General features: G+C 41.9%; 1 protein-coding gene across 1 annotated transcript in view; it reads left to right on the top strand.

The window, feature by feature from the left end:
* The window catches only part of ESPL1 (extra spindle pole bodies like 1, separase), an 810416-nt gene that overhangs the window by 216711 nt on the left and 574472 nt on the right, over positions 1–19233 (top strand). The window contains exon 8 of the mRNA XM_053708312.1: positions 16803–17045. Within this exon, the coding sequence (XP_053564287.1) occupies positions 16803–17045 (243 nt within the window). The remainder of the gene's footprint in view (positions 1–16802; positions 17046–19233) is intronic.

The following is a 19233-nucleotide window of genomic DNA, read 5'->3' as shown; positions in this document are numbered from 1 at the left end:
GACAAGGGTTACCTTTTTAGGTTTCCAGATAGTTTCATGAATCTGTCCTTAACAGACAAGAGACGTTTGAAGTTGGTTTCAACCTGTCTAATACTTCAGTCTCGATCATTCCCTTCAGTGGCGCTGTGCATGGCCGTTTTAGGTCTCATGACTGCAGCATCGGACGTGATCCCCTTTGCTTGTTTTCAAATGAGACCTCTGCAGCTTTGCATGTTGAATCAATGGTGCAGAGACTATACTCGGATATCACAATTGATATTCTTAAATCCCAACACACAACTCTCTCTGACTTGGTGGTTAGACCATCATCGGATTATTCAATGGGCCTCTCTTGTTCGTCCTTCCTGGACTGTGATTTCAATAGATGCAAGTCTCACAGTTTGGGGAGCTGTCTGGGGGTCTCTGACAGCACAAGGGGTTTGGAATCCTCAAGAAGCGAGGTTACCAGTCATTATTTTAGAACTCTGTGCTATTTTCAGGGCTCTTCAGGCTTGGCCTCTTTTAAAGAGAGAATTATTCATTCGTTTTCAGACAGACAATATCATAACTGTGGCATATGTTAATCATCAGGGTGGGACTCGCAGTCCTTTAGCGATGAAAGAAGTATCTCGGATACTTTCTTGGGCGGAATCCATCTCCTGTCTAGATTCTGCGATACGTATCCCAGGTGTAGACAATTGGGAAGCGGATTACCTCAGCCATCAGACTTTACATCCAGGGGAATGATCTCTCCATCCAGATGTAAATATCTTTTAGAATTCCTAGAACTTTACAGTTTCTTCAGGATGGTTTGGATAAAGGTTTGTCTTCAAGTACTTTGAAGGGATACATCTGTGCTCTTTCTGTTTTATTTCATAGATTGCTAAACTTCCTGATATCCACTGTTTTGTTAAGGCTTTGGTTCGCATCAAGCCTGTTATTAAATCAATTTCTCCTCCTTGGAGTCTTAATTTGGTTTTAAAGGCTTTGCAGGCTCCTCCTTTTGAGCCTATGCATTCTTTGGATATTAAACTACTTTCTTGGAAGTGTTGTTCCTTTTGGCGTTCTCTTCAGCTAGAATAGTTTCTGAATTGTCTGCTCTCTCTTGCGAGTCTCCTTTTCTGATTTTCCATCAGGATAAAGATGTTTTACTGACTTGGTTTAAATTTCTTCCTAAGGTTGTGAATTCTAACAACATAAGTAGGGAAATTATTGTTCCTTCTTTGTGTCCTAATCCTAAGAATACTCTTTAAAGATCTTTACATTCTTTGGATGTTGTAAGAGCTTTGCAATACTATGTTGAAGCTACTAAGGATTACAGAAAGACTTCTAGTCTATTTGTTGTTTTTTTCTGGTCCTATGAAAGGTCAGAAAGCCTCTGCCATTTCTTTGGCATCTTAAGTTAAACTTTTGATTCACAAAGCTTATTTGGAGGAGGGGCAATCTCCGCCTCAGAGAATTACAGCTCATTCTACCAGATCAGTCGCCACTTCTTGGACTTTTAAGAATGAAGCTTCGGTTGATCAGATTTGCAAAGCAGGAACTTGGTCGTCTTTGCATACATTTACTAAATGTTACCATTTTGATGTATTTGCTTCTTCTGAAGCAGTCTTTGGTTGAAAAGTTCTTCAGGCAGCTGTCTCAGTTTTATTCTTCTGCTTATGATTTAAGTTTCTTTCTTGAAATTTCTAAGAGACTTATTTTTTGTATGGATGGATTTAATTTTTCAGCGGAAATAGTTGTTTTTATTTTATTCCTCCCTCTCTAGTGACTCTTCTGTGGACTTCCACATCTTGGGTGTTTCTATCCCAAGATTCCTCAGTCTTTTGAAAACAGGTTATATATACACCATTTTAACATACCTTTTACCACCTGTAACAAGACTTTCTTTTTCTCCTTTGTTTCTAGACACACTGTATTTCTGGAAACATTTAATTGTGGACTTTTAACCCCTTGAGTGCTAACGACGGCTCTGAGCTGTCGCAAATTGCCTGTCAGGTGCTAACGACAGGCCGTCGCTAGCACTCTCCCACCTTGAGGGGGTTCTGGGGGCTCCTACCTGGGCGATCGGGCCTGCATAGTGACAGGCATCGCCGGGGCTTCGCGTTTTGCGCGGTGACGTCATGTGCAATGACGTGAAAATTGTCACCGTGCAACTTTATTGAAAATTTACAATAGACAGTATAGGGAAATGGGGCATGCTGCTTAGAAGCCTGTATATCAGGAATCTAAGCAGCTACAGACCCCCAAGACCCACCGTTGGAAAGATAATCGCCTAACCTTTCCAACTGTATAAGTCTTGGGGATCTGAAAAAATAAAATAAAAAAGTAAAAAAAAAATTGAATTTAAAAAAAACAACAACCCCCCCCCCCCCCCCCTTAAAATACAGCTTAGCACCCAGGTAGGGAAAATGCTTAGCACATGTGATTTATTTCAATTTTTTTTTTTAGATCGTTTTTTATACTTTTTTGTATGTTTTATGATTGCAATCATTAAATTGTTACTAACCCTTTTAAACACTAATTGTTTGCACTATTGATTTTGCATACATTGTATGATTAAATTGTGTTCATTTTACTTTGGTTTATGCAATTAGTATAACTAATTTTGTTTTATTGTGATACTACATTTTGAAAATACTGGCTAGCAGATGGAAAATAGGAGGACTTGTTAAATTTTAATTGCCTCCTTTTTCTTATTCCAGCACTTTCTTTTTATTGTCAAAAGACCTGTTTGGGGTGCCAAGAAGGCACAGGGCCTGTGGTCTCAGGAGGAACGCTCCCTCCCGATCAAAATTCTGGATCTTCGAGCAATCCACAATGCTCTAAAGGCTTGGCCTCTTCTGGGTTCGTCCTGGTTTATCAGATCCAATCAGGCAATATATCCTTGGTGGCTTACATCAACCATTAGTGGGGGGAACTAGAAGCTCTCTAGCAATGAGGGAAGTATCTCGGATTCTGGAGTGGGTGGAGGCCCACAGCTGTTTGCTGTCAGCGATCCGCGATCCACATTCCGGGTGTGGGCAACTCGTAAGCGGATTTCCTCTACAGACAATCTTTCATCCGGGGGAATGGTCTCTCCATCCCGCAGTGTTTGCGGAGATATGCTACATGTGGGGGACACCGGAGATAGATCTCATGGCGTCTCGTCTCAATACCAAACTGCCCAGATATGAGTCGAGGTCCAGGGATTCTCAGGCGGAGCTAATAGATGCTTAGCGGTGCCTTGGAGATTCAGTCTAATCTACCTTTTCCCGCCATTATCACTCCTTCCTCGGGTAGTGGAGTCTTATCCGCTTAGTCTTATCCGCTTAGCTTATTAGACAGTGGGACATAAACCTCCTCAGAGAATTACGGCTCATTCTACGAGAGCAGTGCCTTCCTCTTGAGCCTTTAAGAAAAAAAGGCCTCTATGGATCAGATTTATAAGGCGGCTGCTCGGTCCTCCTTACACACTTTTCTCTTGTTAAGTGTATCCAGTCCACGGATCATCCATTACTTATGGGATATATTCTCCTTCCCAACAGGAAGCTGCAAGAGTCCACCCACAGCAAAGCTGCTATATAGCTCCTCCCCTAACTGCCATTACCAGTCATTCTCTTGCAAGTCTCAACATAGATAGGAGGTCGTGAGAGTCTGTGGTTTTTTATACTTAGTTTATTTCTTCAATCAAAAGTTTGTTATTTTTAAATGGCACCGGAGTGTGCGGTTTATCTCAGGCAGTATTTGGAAGAAGAATCTGCCTGCGTTTTTTCTATGATCTTAGCAGACGTAACTAAGATCCAGTTGCTGTTCTCACACATTCTGAGGAGTAAGGTACTTCAGAGGGGGAATGGCGTGCAGGTTTTCCTGCAAATAAGGTATGTGCAGTAAAATATTTTTCTAAGGAATGGAATTTACTAAGAAAATACTGCTGATACCGAAGTAATGTAAGTACAGCCTTTAAATGCAGTGAAAGTGACTGGTACCAGGCTGATTGATAGAGATATATGCTAAGGTATGTGCAGTAATATATTTTTCTAAGGAATGTAATTGACTAAGAAAATACTGCTGATACCGAAGTAATGTAAGTAAAGCCTTAAATGCAGTGATAGCGACTGGATCAGGCTTATTAATAGACATACATACTCTTATAAGAATGTGTTTTAAAACGTTTGCTGGCATGTTTAATCGTTTTTTAACATATGTTTGGTGATAAAACTTATTGGGGCCTAATTTTTCCACATGGCTGGCTTAAATTTTGCATAGAAACAGTTATAGGGAAGGTAATCCACAGCTCAGCTGTGGCAGTTTTGTTGTGTCTGTTTAAAAAAATGTCCTTTTTTTTTTTTTTTTTTTTTTTAAATCTGTTTTTTGCATTAAGGGGTTAATCATCCATTTGCAAGTGGGTGCAATGCTCTGTTAACTTATTACATGTACTGTAAAAATTTCGTTTGATTTACTGCCTTTTTTCACTGTTTTTCAAATTTTGACAAAATTTGTTTCTCTTAAAGGCACAGTAACGTTTGTTATATTTGCTTGTTAACTTGATTTAAAGTGTTTTCCAAGCTTACTAGTCTCTTTATTAGTTCTAACATGTCTAACATAGAGGAGGCTCTGTGTTTATTATGTTTAAAGCCATGGTGGAACCCCATTTTAGAATGTGTACCAGATGTACTGATTTCATGTTAAACAATAAAGATCATTTTTTGTATTTAAAAACATTATCACCAGAGGATTCTGTCGAGGGGGAAGTTATGCCGACTAACTCTCCCCACGTGTCAGACCCTTTGACTCCCGCTTTAGGGACTCACGCTCAAATGGCGCCAAGTACATCAAGGGCACCCATAGCGTTTATTTTACCAGAGGATTCTGTCGAGGGGGAAGTTATGCCGACTAACTCTCCCCACGTGTCAGACCCTTTGACTCCCGCTCCAGGGACTCACGCTCAAATGGCGCCAAGTATATCAATGGCGCCCATAGCGTTTATTTTACAAGACATGGCAAAGGTTGTGTATAATACACTGGCAGCAGTATTAGTCAGACTACCTGAAATTAAAGGAAAGCAAAACAGCTCTGGGGGTAGATACAGAGCATACAGACGCTTTAAGAACCATGTCTGATACTACCTCACAATATGCTTAGTCTGTGGGTGATATTTGTGACTCAGGGAAGATGATTTAACCTGATTCTGATATTTCTACATTTAAAATTTATGCTTGAGAACCTCCACTTGTTGCTCAGGGAGGCTTTAGCTGCTCTGAATGAATGTGTACAATCGCAGTGCCAGAGAAATTGTGTAGACTGGATAAATAATATGCAGTGCCGGTGTGTACTTATGTTTTTCCAATACCTAAAGAGGTTTACTAAAATTTTTCATAAGGAATGGGATAGACCAGGTGTGCCGTTCTCTTCCCCTCCTATTTTTTAGAAGAATGTTTTCTAATAGTTGCCACCACACGGGACTTATGGCAGACAGTTCCTAAGGTGGAGAGAAGAGTTTCTACTCTAGCTAAGCGTACCACTACCTCTGGCGAGGACTGTTGTGCTTTTTTAGATCCAATGGATAAAAAATGTTTATTCAACAGGGTTTTATCCTGCAGCCCCTTGCACGCATTGCTCCTGTCACTGCTGCTGCGGCGTTCTGGTTTGAGTCTCTTGATGAGGCTTTACAGGCTCCATTGGATGAATATATTTGACAAGCTTAGAGCACTTAAGCTAGCCAATTCCTTTGTTTTCTGATGCCTTTGTTCCTTTGACTAGACTAACGGCTAAGAATTCTGTTTTTTACTATACTGGCGCGCAGAGCGCTATGGCTTATATCATGGTCAGCTGTCGTGACTTTAATAAATAAGCTACTTAACTTCCCTTCAAGGGGCAGACCCTATTCAGGCCTAGTTTGAAGGAGATTATTACTTATATCACTGGAGGAAAAGATCATGCCCTTCCTCAGGACAGGTCCAAATCAAGGGACAAAAAAGGCCTAATTTCTCCAACATAGGTGTGTCCGGTCCACGGCGTCATCCTTACTTGTGGGATATTCTCCTCCCCAACAGGAAATGGCAAAGAGCCCAGCAAAGCTGGTCACATGATCCCTCCTAGGCTCCGCCTACCCCAGTCATTCTCTTTGCCGTTGTACAGGCAACATCTCCACGGAGATGGCTTAGAGTTTTTTAGTGTTTAACTGTAGTTTTTATTATTCAATCAAGAGTTTGTTATTTTGAAATAGTGCTGGTATGTACTATTTACTCAGAAACAGAAAAGAGATGAAGATTTCTGTTTGTATGAGGAAAATGATTTTAGCAACCGTCACTAAAATCCATGGCTGTTCCACACAGGACTGTTGAGAGCAATTAACTTCAGTTGGGGGAACAGTGTGCAGTCTCTTGCTGCTTGAGGTATGACACATTCTAACAAGACGATGTAATGCTGGAAGCTGTCATTTTCCCTATGGGATCCGGTAAGCCATGTTTATTACGATCGTAAATAAGGGCTTCACAAGGGCTTATTAAAACTGTAGACTTTTTTTGGGCTAAATCGATTCATTATTAACACATATTTAGCCTTGAGGAATCATTTTATCTGGGTATTTTGATATAATAATATCGGCAGGCACTGGTTTAGACACCTTATTCTTTAGGGGCTTTCCCAAAGCATAAGCAGAGCCTCATTTTCGCGCCGGTGTTGCGCACTTGTTTTTGAGAGGCATGGCATGCAGTCGCATGTGAGAGGAGCTCTGATACTTAGAAAAGACTTTCTGAAGGCGTCATTTGGTATCGTATTCCCCTTTGGGCTTGGTTGGGTCTCAGCAAAGCAGATACCAGGGACTGTAAAGGGGTTAAAGTTCAAAACGGCTCCGGTTCCGTTATTTTAAGGGTTAAAGCTTCCAAATTTGGTGTGCAATACTTTTAAGGCTTTAAGACACTGTGGTGAAAATTTGGTGAATTTTGAACAATTCCTTCATGTTTTTTCGCAATTGCAGTAATAAAGTGTGTTCAGTTTAAAATTTAAAGTGACAGTAACGGTTTTATTTTAAAACGTTTTTTGTACTTTGTTATCAAGTTTATGCCTGTTTAACATGTCTGAACTACCAGATAGACTGTGTTCTGAATGTGGGGAAGCCAGAATTCCTATTCATTTAAATAAATGTGATTTATGTGATAATGACAATGATGCCCAAGATGATTCCTCAAGTGAGGGGAGTAAGCATGGTACTGCATCATTCCCTCCTTCGTCTACACGAGTCTTGCCCACTCAGGAGGCCCCTAGTACATCTAGCGCGCCAATACTCCTTACTATGCAACAATTAACGGCTGTAATGGATAATTCTGTCAAAAACATTTTAGCCAAAATGAACACTTATCAGCGTAAGCGCGGCTGCTCTGTTTTAGATACTGAAGAGCATGACGACGCTGATAATAATATTTCTGAAGGGCCCCTAACCCAGTCTGATGGGGCCAGGGAGGTTTTGTCTGAGGGAGAAATTACTGATTCAGGGAACATTTCTCAACAGGCTGAACCTGATGTGATTGCATTTAAATTTAAGTTGGAACATCTCCGCATTCTGCTTAAGGAGGTATTATCCACTCTGGATGATTGTGACAAGTTGGTCATCCCAGAGAAACTTTGTAAAATGGACAAGTTCCTAGAGGTGCCGGGGCTCCCAGAAGCTTTTCCTATACCCAAGCGGGTGGCGGACATTGTTAATAAAGATTGGGAAAGGCCCGGTATTCCTTTCGTCCCTCCCCCCATATTTAAAAAATTGTTTCCTATGGTCGACCCCAGAAAGGACTTATGGCAGACAGTCCCCAAGGTCGAGGGAGCGGTTTCCACTTTAAACAAACGCACCACTATACCCATAGAGGATAGTTGTGCTTTCAAAGATCCTATGGATAAAAAATTAGAAGGTTTGCTTAAAAAAATGTTTGTTCAGCAAGGTTACCTTCTACAACCAATTTCATGCATTGTCCCTGTCGCTACAGCCGCATGTTTCTGGTTCGATGATCTGATAAGAGCGGTCGATAGTGATTCTCCCCCTTTGGAGGAGATTATGGACAGAATCAATGCTCTCAAATTGGCTAATTCTTTCACCCTAGACGCCACTTTGCAATTGGCTAGGTTAGCGGCTAAGAATTCTGGGTTTGCTATTGTGGCGCGCAGAGCGCTTTGGTTGAAATCTTGGTCGGCTGATGCGTCTTCCAAGAACAAGCTACTTAACATTCCTTTCAAGGGGAAAACGCTGTTTGGCCCTGACTTGAAAGAGATTATCTCTGATATCACTGGGGGTAAGGGCCACGCCCTTCCTCAGGATCGGCCTTTCAAGGCAAAAAATAAACCTAATTTTCGTCCCTTTCGTAGAAACGGACCAGCCCAAGGTGCTACGTCCTCTAAGCAAGAGGGTAATACTTCTCAAGCCAAGCCAGCTTGGAGACCAATGCAAGGCTGGAACAAGGGAAAGCAGGCCAAGAAACCTGCCACTGCTACCAAGACAGCATGAAATGTTGGCCCCCGATCCGGGACCGGATCTGGTGGGGGGCAGACTCTCTCTCTTCGCTCAGGCTTGGGCAAGAGATGTTCTGGATCCTTGGGCGCTAGAAATAGTCTCCCAAGGTTATCTTCTGGAATTCAAGGGACTTCCCCCAAGGGGGAGGTTCCACAGGTCTCAGTTGTCTTCAGACCACATAAAAAGACAGGCATTCTTACATTGTGTAGAAGACCTGTTAAAAATGGGAGTGATTCATCCTGTTCCATTAAGAGAACAAGGGATGGGGTTCTACTCCAATCTGTTCATAGTTCCCAAAAAAGAGGGAACGTTCAGACCAATCTTAGATCTCAAGATCTTAAACAAGTTTCTCAAGGTTCCATCGTTCAAGATGGAAACCATTCGAACTATTCTTCCTTCCATCCAGGAAGGTCAATTCATGACCACGGTGGATTTAAAGGATGCGTATCTACATATTCCTATCCACAAGGAACATCATCGGTTCCTAAGGTTCGCATTCCTGGACAAACATTACCAGTTCGTGGCGCTTCCTTTCGGATTAGCCACTGCTCCAAGGATTTTCACAAAGGTACTAGGGTCCCTTCTAGCTGTGCTAAGACCAAGGGGCATTGCTGTAGTACCTTACTTGGACGACATTCTGATTCAAGCGTCGTCCCTTCCTCAAGCAAAGGCTCACACGGACATTGTCCTGGCCTTTCTCAGATCTCACGGATGGAAAGTGAACGTGGAAAAGAGTTCTCTATCCCCGTCAACAAGGGTTCCCTTCTTGGGAACAATAATAGACTCCTTAGAAATGAGGATTTTTCTGACAGAGGCCAGAAAAACAAAGCTTCTAGACTCTTGTCGGATACTTCGTTCCGTTCCTCTTCCTTCCATAGCTCAGTGCATGGAAGTGATCGGGTTGATGGTAGCGGCAATGGACATAGTTCCTTTTGCGCGCATTCATCTAAGACCATTACAACTGTGCATGCTCAGTCAGTGGAATGGGGACTATACAGACTTGTCTCCGAAGATACAAGTAAATCAGAGGACCAGAGACTCACTCCGTTGGTGGCTGTCCCTGGACAACCTGTCACAAGGGATGACATTCCGCAGACCAGAGTGGGTCATTGTCACGACCGACGCCAGTCTGATGGGCTGGGGCGCGGTCTGGGGATCCCTGAAAGCTCAGGGTCTTTGGTCTCGGGAAGAATCTCTTCTACCGATAAATATTCTGGAACTGAGAGCGATATTCAATGCTCTCAAGGCTTGGCCTCAGCTAGCGAGGGCCAAGTTCATACGGTTTCAATCAGACAACATGACAACTGTTGCGTACATCAACCATCAGGGGGGAACAAGGAGTTCCCTAGCGATGGAAGAAGTGACCAAAATCATTCTATGGGCGGAGTCTCACTCCTGCCACCTGTCTGCTATCCACATCCCAGGAGTGGAAAATTGGGAAGCGGATTTTCTGAGTCGTCAGACATTGCATCCGGGGGAGTGGGAACTCCATCCGGAAATCTTTGCCCAAGTCACTCAGCTGTGGGGCATTCCAGACATGGATCTGATGGCCTCTCGTCAGAACTTCAAAGTTCCTTGCTACGGGTCCAGATCCAGGGATCCCAAGGCGGCTCTAGTGGATGCACTAGTAGCACCTTGGACCTTCAAACTAGCTTATGTGTTCCCGCCGTTTCCTCTCATCCCCAGGCTGGTAGCCAGGATCAATCAGGAGAGGGCGTCGGTGATCTTGATAGCTCCTGCGTGGCCACGCAGGACTTGGTATGCAGATCTGGTGAATATGTCATCGGCTCCACCTTGGAAGCTACCTTTGAGACGAGACCTTCTTGTTCAGGGTCCGTTCGAACATTCGAATCTGGTTTCACTCCAGCTGACTGCTTGGAGATTGAACGCTTGATTTTATCGAAGCGAGGGTTCTCAGATTCTGTTATTGATACTCTTGTTCAGGCCAGAAAGCCTGTAACTAGAAAGATTTACCACAAAATTTGGAAAAAATATATCTGTTGGTGTGAATCTAAAGGATTCTCTTGGGACAAGGTTAAGATTCCTAGGATTCTATCCTTCCTTCAAGAAGGATTGGAAAAAGGATTATCTGCAAGTTCCCTGAAGGGACAGATTTCTGCCTTGTCGGTGTTACTTCACAAAAAACTGGCTGCTGTGCCAGATGTTCAAGCCTTTGTTCAGGCTCTGGTTAGAATTAAGCCTGTTTACAAACCTTTGACTCCTCCTTGGAGTCTCAATTTAGTTCTTTCAGTTCTTCAGGGGGTTCCGTTTGAACCCTTGCATTCCGTTGATATTAAGTTATTATCTTGGAAAGTTTTGTTTTTAGTTGCAATTTCTTCTGCTAGAAGAGTTTCAGAATTATCTGCTCTGCAGTGTTCTCCTCCTTATCTGGTGTTCCATGCAGATAAGGTGGTTTTACGTACTAAACCTGGTTTTCTTCCAAAAGTTGTTTCTAACAAAAACATTAACCAGGAGATTATCGTACCTTCTCTGTGTCCGAAACCAGTTTCAAAGAAGGAACGTTTGTTGCACAATTTGGATGTTGTTCGCGCTCTAAAATTCTATTTAGATGCTACAAAGGATTTTAGACAAACATCTTCCTTGTTTGTTGTTTATTCTGGTAAAAGGAGAGGTCAAAAAGCAACTTCTACCTCTCTCTCTTTTTGGATTAAAAGCATCATCAGATTGGCTTACGAGACTGCCGGACGGCAGCCTCCCGAAAGAATCACAGCTCATTCCACTAGGGCTGTGGCTTCCACATGGGCCTTCAAGAACGAGGCTTCTGTTGATCAGATATGTAGGGCAGCGACTTGGTCTTCACTGCACACTTTTACCAAATTTTACAAGTTTGATACTTTTGCTTCTTCTGAGGCTATTTTTGGGAGAAAGGTTTTGCAAGCCGTGGTGCCTTCCATTTAGGTGACCTGATTTGCTCCCTCCCTTCATCCGTGTCCTAAAGCTTTGGTATTGGTTCCCACAAGTAAGGATGACGCCGTGGACCGGACACACCTATGTTGGAGAAAACAGAATTTATGTTTACCTGATAAATTACTTTCTCCAACGGTGTGTCCGGTCCACGGCCCGCCCTGGTTTTTTTAATCAGGTCTGATAATTTATTTTCTTTAACTACAGTCACCACGGTACCATATGGTTTCTCCTATGCAAATATTCCTCCTTAACGTCGGTCGAATGACTGGGGTAGGCGGAGCCTAGGAGGGATCATGTGACCAGCTTTGCTGGGCTCTTTGCCATTTCCTGTTGGGGAGGAGAATATCCCACAAGTAAGGATGACGCCGTGGACCGGACACACCGTTGGAGAAAGTAATTTATCAGGTAAACATAAATTCTGTTTTTCGTGCCTTTCGAAAATTCAAGGCAGGTGTGGCATCAACTTCCTCTAAGGCAAAATAAGAGGGAACTTTTGCTCAGTCCAAGGCGGTCTGGAGACAACCGGACCTGGAACAAAGATAAGCAGGTCAAGGAGCCTGCTGCTGCCTCTAAAACAGCATGAGGAACGGACCCCTATCTGGTAACGGATCCTATAGGGGGCAGACTTCATTCTTCGCCCAGGCGTGGGCAAGAGATGCCCCCAGAGATATCTTCTGGATTTCAAAGCTTTCCCCCCCCAAAAAAGGGAGTTTTTGCCTTTCACATTTATCTGCAAACCAGATAAAGAAAGAGACATTCTTGCATTGTGTACGTGACCCATTCAGTTCCAATAGAGGAACAGGGACACAGTTTTCCTCAAATCGGTTTGTGGTTCCCAAGGAAAGGAAACCTTCAGACCTATTTTGGATCTAAAAGATCTTAAACAAATTCTTTAGAATTCTATCATTTAAGATGGAAACTATTCGTACCATCTTAACTATGATCCAGGAGAGTCAATAGAGGACTACAATGGATTTGAAGGATGCTTATCCTCACATTACGATGCATAAAGATCACCATCGGTTTTTCAGGTTTGCCTTTCTAGACAGGCATTACCAGTTTGTAGCTCTTTCCTTTGGGTTAACTACAGCCCCTAGAATCTTTATGGAGGTTCTGGGGTCACTTTGGCGGTCCTTAGGCCGCGGGGCATAGAAGTGGCCCCTTATTTAGACAACATCCTGATACAGGCGTCAAACATCCAAGTTGCCAAGTCTCATACGGACGTAGTACTGGCATTTCTGAGATCACATGGGTGGAAAGTGAACAAGGAAAGAGTTCTCTATCCCCAATATCAAGGGTTTCCCTCCTAGGGATTCTGATAGATTTTGTAGAAATTAAAATTTACCTGACGGAGTCCAGGTTGTCAAAGTTTCTAAATTTCTGCCGTGTTCTTCATTCCATCCGCGCCCTTTGGTGGCTCAGTACATAAATGTAATCGGCTTAATGGTAGCGGCAAGGGACATAGTACCGTTTGCACGCCTACATTTCAGACCACTGCAACTATGCATGCTCAGCCAGAGGAACGGGGATTACACAGATTTGTTCTCCTGTTAAATCCGGACCAAGAAACCAGAGATTCTCTTCTCTGGTGACTATCTCGGGTCCATCTGTCCAAGGGTATGACCTTCCGCAGGTCAGATGGGACAATTGTTACAACAGATGCCAGCCTTTTAGGTTGGGATACAGTCTGGAACTCCCTGAAGGCTCAGGGATAGTGGACTCAGGAGGAGACCCTCCTTCTAATGAATATTCTGGAACTGGGAGCGATATTCCATGCTCTTCAGACTTGGCCTCAGTTAGCAACTCTGAGGTACATCATATTTCAGTCGGACAATATCACGACTGTGGCTTACATCAACCATCAAGGGGGAACAGAAGTTCCCTAGCAATGTTAGAAGTCTTAAAATAATTCACTGGACAGAGACTCACTCTTGTCTAAAAGCTATCCCTATCCCAGGTGTTGAGAACTGGGAGGCAGATTTTCTAAGTCGTCAGACTTTTCATCCGGGGGAGTGGGAATTCCCTCCGGAGGGGTTTGCACAAGATCAAGCAGGAGAGTGCTTTGGTGCTTTTGACAGCGCCTGCGTGGCCACGCAGGACCTGGTATGCAGATCTGGTGGACATGTCATCCTTTCCACCACGGTCTCTGCTTCTGAGACAGGACCCTCTACCTCAGGGTCTTTTCAACCATCTAAATATAACTAATCTGAGATGGACTGCCTGGAGACAGAACGCTTGATGTTATCAAAGCATGGCTTCTCCGAGTCAGTAATTGATACCTTAATACAGGCATAAAAGCCTGTCTCTAGGAAAATTTAACATAAGATATGGTGTAAATATCTTATTGTTATGAATCCAAGGGTTACTCATGGAGTAAAGTCTGGATTCCCAGGATATTATCTTTTCTCCAAGATGATTTTGAGAAAAGGGTTGTCAGCTAGTTCTTTTGCACAAGCATCTGGCAGGTATTCTAGACGTTCAGGCATTTGGTCAGGCTTTGGTTAGAACCAAGCCTGTGGTTAAAAATGTTGCTCCGCCATGGAGCTTAAAGCTGGTTCTTAAGGTTCTTCAAGGAGTTCCATTTGAACCTTTTCATTCCATAGATATCAAACTTCTATCTTGGAAAGTTCCTTTTTGGTAGCTATTTCCTCGGCTCATAGAGTCTCCGAGTTATCTGCGTTGCAATGTGATTCTCCTTATCTGGTTCTCCGTACGGATAAGGTAGTCCTGTGTACCAACCTGGGTTTTTACCTAAGGTGGTATCTAACAAGAATATCACTCGAGATTGTTGTTCCATTCTTGTATCCTAATCCTTCTTCAAAGAAGGAACGTCTATTACACAATTTGGACGTGGTTCGTGTTTTAAAGTTTTACTTACAAGCTACTACAGATTTTCATCAAACATTCACCTTGTTTGTTGTCTATTCTGGACAGAGGAGAGGTCAAAGGACTTCAGCAACCTCTCTGTCTTTTTGGTTAAAAGCATAATTCATTTAGCTTATGAGACTGCTGGACAGCAGCCTCCTGAAGGGATTACAGCTCATTCTACTAGAGCTGTGGTTTTCACTTGGGCCTTTTTTAAATGTGGCTTCTGTTGAACAGATTACAAGACAGAGTCTTGGTCTGCGTTTCATACTTTTTCAAATTTAACAAATTTGATACCTTGCTTCTTCGGAGGCTATTTTTGGGAGAAAGGGTTTTTTACAGGCAGTGGTAACTTCCGTTTAAGTACCTGCCTTGTCTCTCCCATCATCCGTGTACTTTAGCTTTGGTATTGGTATCCCATAAGTAATGGATGATCCGTGGACTGGATACACTTAACAAGAGAAAACATAATTTATGCTTACCTGATAAATTTATTTCTCTTGTAGTGTATCCAGTCCACGGCCCGCCCTGTCACTTTAAGGCAGGTAATTTTTCCATTAAACTACAGTCACCACTGCACCCTATGGTTTTCCTTTCTCTGCATGTTTTCGGTCGAATGACTGGTAATGGCAGTTAGGGGAGGAGCTATATAGCAGCTTTGCTGTGGGTGGACTCTTGCAGCTTCCTGTTGGGAAGGAGAATATATCCCATAAGTAATGGATGATCCGTGGACTGGATACACTACAAGAGAAATAAATTTATCAGGTAAGCATAAATTATGTTTTTTCCCCCCTAAATTTTACAAGTTTGATGTTTTTGCTTCAGCTGAAGCAGCCTTCGGGAGAAAGGTTTTGCAGCCTGTGGTGCCTTCAGATTAGGGTCCGCCTCGATTTTTGTCTCTCCCGTTATCATTCAGTGTCCTCTAGAGCTTGGGTATAAGTTTCCCAACAGTAAGGAAGGAAGCCATGAACTCTCATATTAAGAAGGAAAACATAAATTATGCTTACCAGATAATTTAGTTTCCTTCTGTATAAGGAGAGTCCACGACCCCCGTCTGTGTTTCTCTGATGGGCGGATCTAAATTTATATTTCTCTTCTGGCACCTTTTATACCCTGATATTTCTTCCACTGTTCCTTGTTCCCTCGGCAGAATGACTGGGGGATTGGGGATGTGGGAGAGGTATTTAAGCCTTTGGCTGGGTGTCTTTGCCTCCTCCTGGTGGCCAGGTTTAGTATTTCCCAACAGTAAGGAATGAAGCCATGGACTCTCTTTATACAGAAGGAAATTAAATTATCTCGTAAGCATAATTTGTTTTTTAAAAATGGATACCAAGAGATCGAAGCAAATTAAAGGGACAGTCTAGGCCAAAATAAACTTTTATGATTCAGATAGAGCAATTTTAAACAATTTTACAATTTATTTTATCACCAATTTTGCTTTGTTCTTTTGGTATTCTTAGTTGAAAGCTTAACCTAGGAGGTTCATATGCTAATTTCTTAGACCTTGAAGCCCACCTCTTTCAGATTGCATTTTAACAGTTTTTCACCACTAGAGGGTGTTAGTTCACGTATTTCATATAGATAACACTGTGCTCGTGCGCGAGAAGTTATCTGGGAGCAGGCACTGATTGGCTAGACTGCAAGTCTGTCACAAGAACTGAAAAAAGGGGCAGTTTGCAGAGGTTTAGATACAAGTTAATCACAGAGGTTAAAAGTATATTATTATAACTGTGTGTTGGTTATGCAAAACTGGGAAATGGGTAATAAAGGGATTATCTATCTTTTAAAACAATACAAATTCTGGTGTAGACTGTCCCTTTAAATAAGAGAAGTAAATTGGAAAGTTGTTTAAAATGGCATTTTCTGTCTGAAACATTAATGTTTAATTGTCTTTACTGTTCCTGTAATGCCATTGCTCCCCTGCAAATCTATGTGCACAGAATCAACCCTTACTAAGTTTCAAAAAGCACAATGATGAATAGAAGATTATTAGGAGTGGAATATATCTGCACAAGGATCTGTTTAAAGGGATAGTCTAGTCAAAATTAAACTTTCAAGATTTAGTTAACTCATGCAATTTTTAACAACTTTTTAATTTACTCCTATTAATTTTTCTTTTCTTTGTATCTTTATTTGAAAAAGCAAGAATGTAAGCTTAGGAGTCGGCCCATTTTTGGTTCAGAACCTGGGAAACCCTTGTGGATTGGTGGCTACATTGTTATTTTTGTTAGATAAAACTATATTAAATTGTTATTATTAAGGTAATTATTTTTCTCCTTCCAATAAAGTAAATAAAGCTGAAAAGTTGATCAAATATGAATGATTAATCTATTAAACTGGAGATAATCATTAATCTTATGTAGCTGGAAAAATAATCTGAAAAGTTATTCTCAAGTTATTTGAAAAATGAAATTTTTGATTTAAATTTAAAATTCAACCTTGACTACAGTGAATTTTTTAATTTTTTAAAATTTATTGCCAAATTAAACTTTCACTAGTTAGTGGTGTGAGTTATATACCAGTTTTGTTAAACTCTTTTGTCCCACAGGACTTTAAAGGATGAGCTCACTCAACAACCAATGGATCCAGAGCTGATGGTCTCTCTTCTAGCAGAGGAACTTAAAGGGTACAAGTCAGTTCACGGTGACACAGGGCAAGAGCGTTACAACACAATATGTGACCTCCTAGAGCTGTGTAGCGAGGGCAGCAATCTCCATCATTACCGCCCACCATTCCTCCTTGAGTTGGCTCAGGTTTTGTGCTACCATGATTACAGAGAGCAGACAGACTGGTAAGTTTGGATCTGATATGAAGAATTCTCATCTTGGAAGTGGTGAATTGATTTAGGATTATAGCACCAAACATGTAGGTAAAGAACATAGAATAAAGAAAAGAAAGTGAGGCTTGACTTTTTTACTTTGAAAGAAATGGGATAAGTATATATAAATATTTAGACTATTACTTGATCAGATTTATTTCTTTTGCATGATGTACCGAGTCCACGGATTCATCCTAAATTGTGGGATATTGTCCTTCCTGACAGGAAGTAGCAAAGAGAGCACCACAGCAGAGCTGTCTATATAGCTCCCCCCTTAACTCCACCCCCCAGTCATTCTCTTTGCTGGCTCTAAGCAGGAAGAGTAAAGAGAAGAGGTGTTAAACTGTTTCATCTTCAATCAAGAGTTTATTTTTAAATGGTACCAGTGTTGTACTATTTGCTCTCAGGCAGGACATAGATGAAGATTTCTGCCTGGAGGAGGATGATCTTAGCATTTGTAACTAAGGTCCACTGCTTTTCCCATATGAGCTGAGGAGTACAGGAAAACTTCTGTGTGAGGAACGGTTCTTGCTATACAGCAATGAGGTATGTTTAGTCATTTTTTCTGCAGAGACTGTGTTAACTCAGAAAGGCTGACAGTATCCCCATTAGGGGAAGGGTAAGCAGTAATCTTAGTATGAAAGGTTTTACTAGCTTGCATAAAGGGCTAAAACTTTTTTTGGGCACTCAGTTTGTTTATATGAAATTGGTACAAACATTTGTATGTTCTGGGAGTAACGTTTAGGTTTATGGGACGTTTGCTTGAGGGGTCATTTGGCTTATTTTGGGTTTGTTATAACCCACATGATTTTCAAACTAAGTTTGTTAGATTTGAGTAGGCCCCAGTAACATAGAGTGAGGTGGGCGGGCCTATTTTTGCGCCTTGGTTGCGCATTCAGTTATACAGACAAGAAGCAAGCAACTTCTCCTGAGGTCCTTATGATCTTCTGAGGGCCTATTCGAAGCTTTAACCCCATATTATCGTTCCTAAGGGCAGGTAGGGCCACAGCAGAGCTGTGGCAAGGTGCTTATAGGGGTGTTTAACCGGTTTTACACATTTTTCAATCCGGTTTTGTCATTTGCGGGTTTATTGCTTATTAACTTGTGGTGCAATCCTTCTAAAGCTTAGTGGGTACACTGTTAAAATTTCAGAAAAATTGAAGCAATTTTAACCTGTTTTGCAATTTGTGTATGCCTTTTTTTCTGTTAAGGCACAGTACCATTTTTGCAAATCTTGTTTTTTTCATTAAATAAAGTTTTTCCAAGCTTGCTTGCTTTATTACTAGTCTGTTAAACATGTCTGACACTGAGGAAACTCATTGTTCAATTTGTTTAGAAGCCATTGTGGAACCCCCTCTTAGAATGTGTCCCACTTGTACTGATATGTCTATAAATTGCAAACAGCATATTTTGACTTATAAAAGTTTGGCATTAGATGATTCTCAGACAGAAGGAAATCAGGTTTTGCCATCTAGTTCTCCCCAAGTGTCGCAACCAGTAACGCCCGCACAAGCGACGCCAAGTACTTCTAGTGCGTCTAATTCTTTCACCTTGCAAGATATGGCTTCAGTTATGAATACTACCCTCACATAGGTTTTATCTAAGCTGCCTGGTTTGCAAGGGAAGCGCAGTAGCTCTGGGTTAAGAACAAATGCTGAGCCTTCTGACGCTTTAGTAGCCGTATCCTATAGTCCCTCACAAGGTTCTGAAGTAGGGATGAGGGATTTGATGTCTGAGGGAGAGATTTCTGATTCAGGAAAGACGTTCCCTCAGACAGATTTAGATATGACGGCATTTAAATTTAAGCTAGAGCACCTCCGCTTATTGCTTAGGGAGGTTTTAGCTACTCTTGATGATTGTGACCCTATTGTAGTTCCAGAGAAATTGTGTAAAATGGACAAATATTTAGAGGTTCCTGTTTACACTGATGTGTTTCCGGTTCCTAAGAGGATTTCGGACATTGTTACTAAGGAGTGGGATAAACCAGGTATTCCGTTCTCTCCCCCTCCTGTTTTTAAGAAAATGTTTCCCATTTCTGACACCATAAAGGACTCATGGCAGACGGTCCCTAAGGTGGAGGGAGCTATTTCTACCCTGGCTAAGCGTACAACTATTGAAGAAAGTTGTGCTTTCATTGATCCTATGGATAAAAAATTAGAGG

This window comes from Bombina bombina, chromosome 3 (assembly GCF_027579735.1).
Source record: "Bombina bombina isolate aBomBom1 chromosome 3, aBomBom1.pri, whole genome shotgun sequence".
In the NCBI taxonomy this organism is placed as follows: domain Eukaryota; kingdom Metazoa; phylum Chordata; class Amphibia; order Anura; family Bombinatoridae; genus Bombina; species Bombina bombina.
Note: the sequence above shows the minus strand (reverse complement) of the source record. Positions and strands in the feature narration are given on the sequence as shown.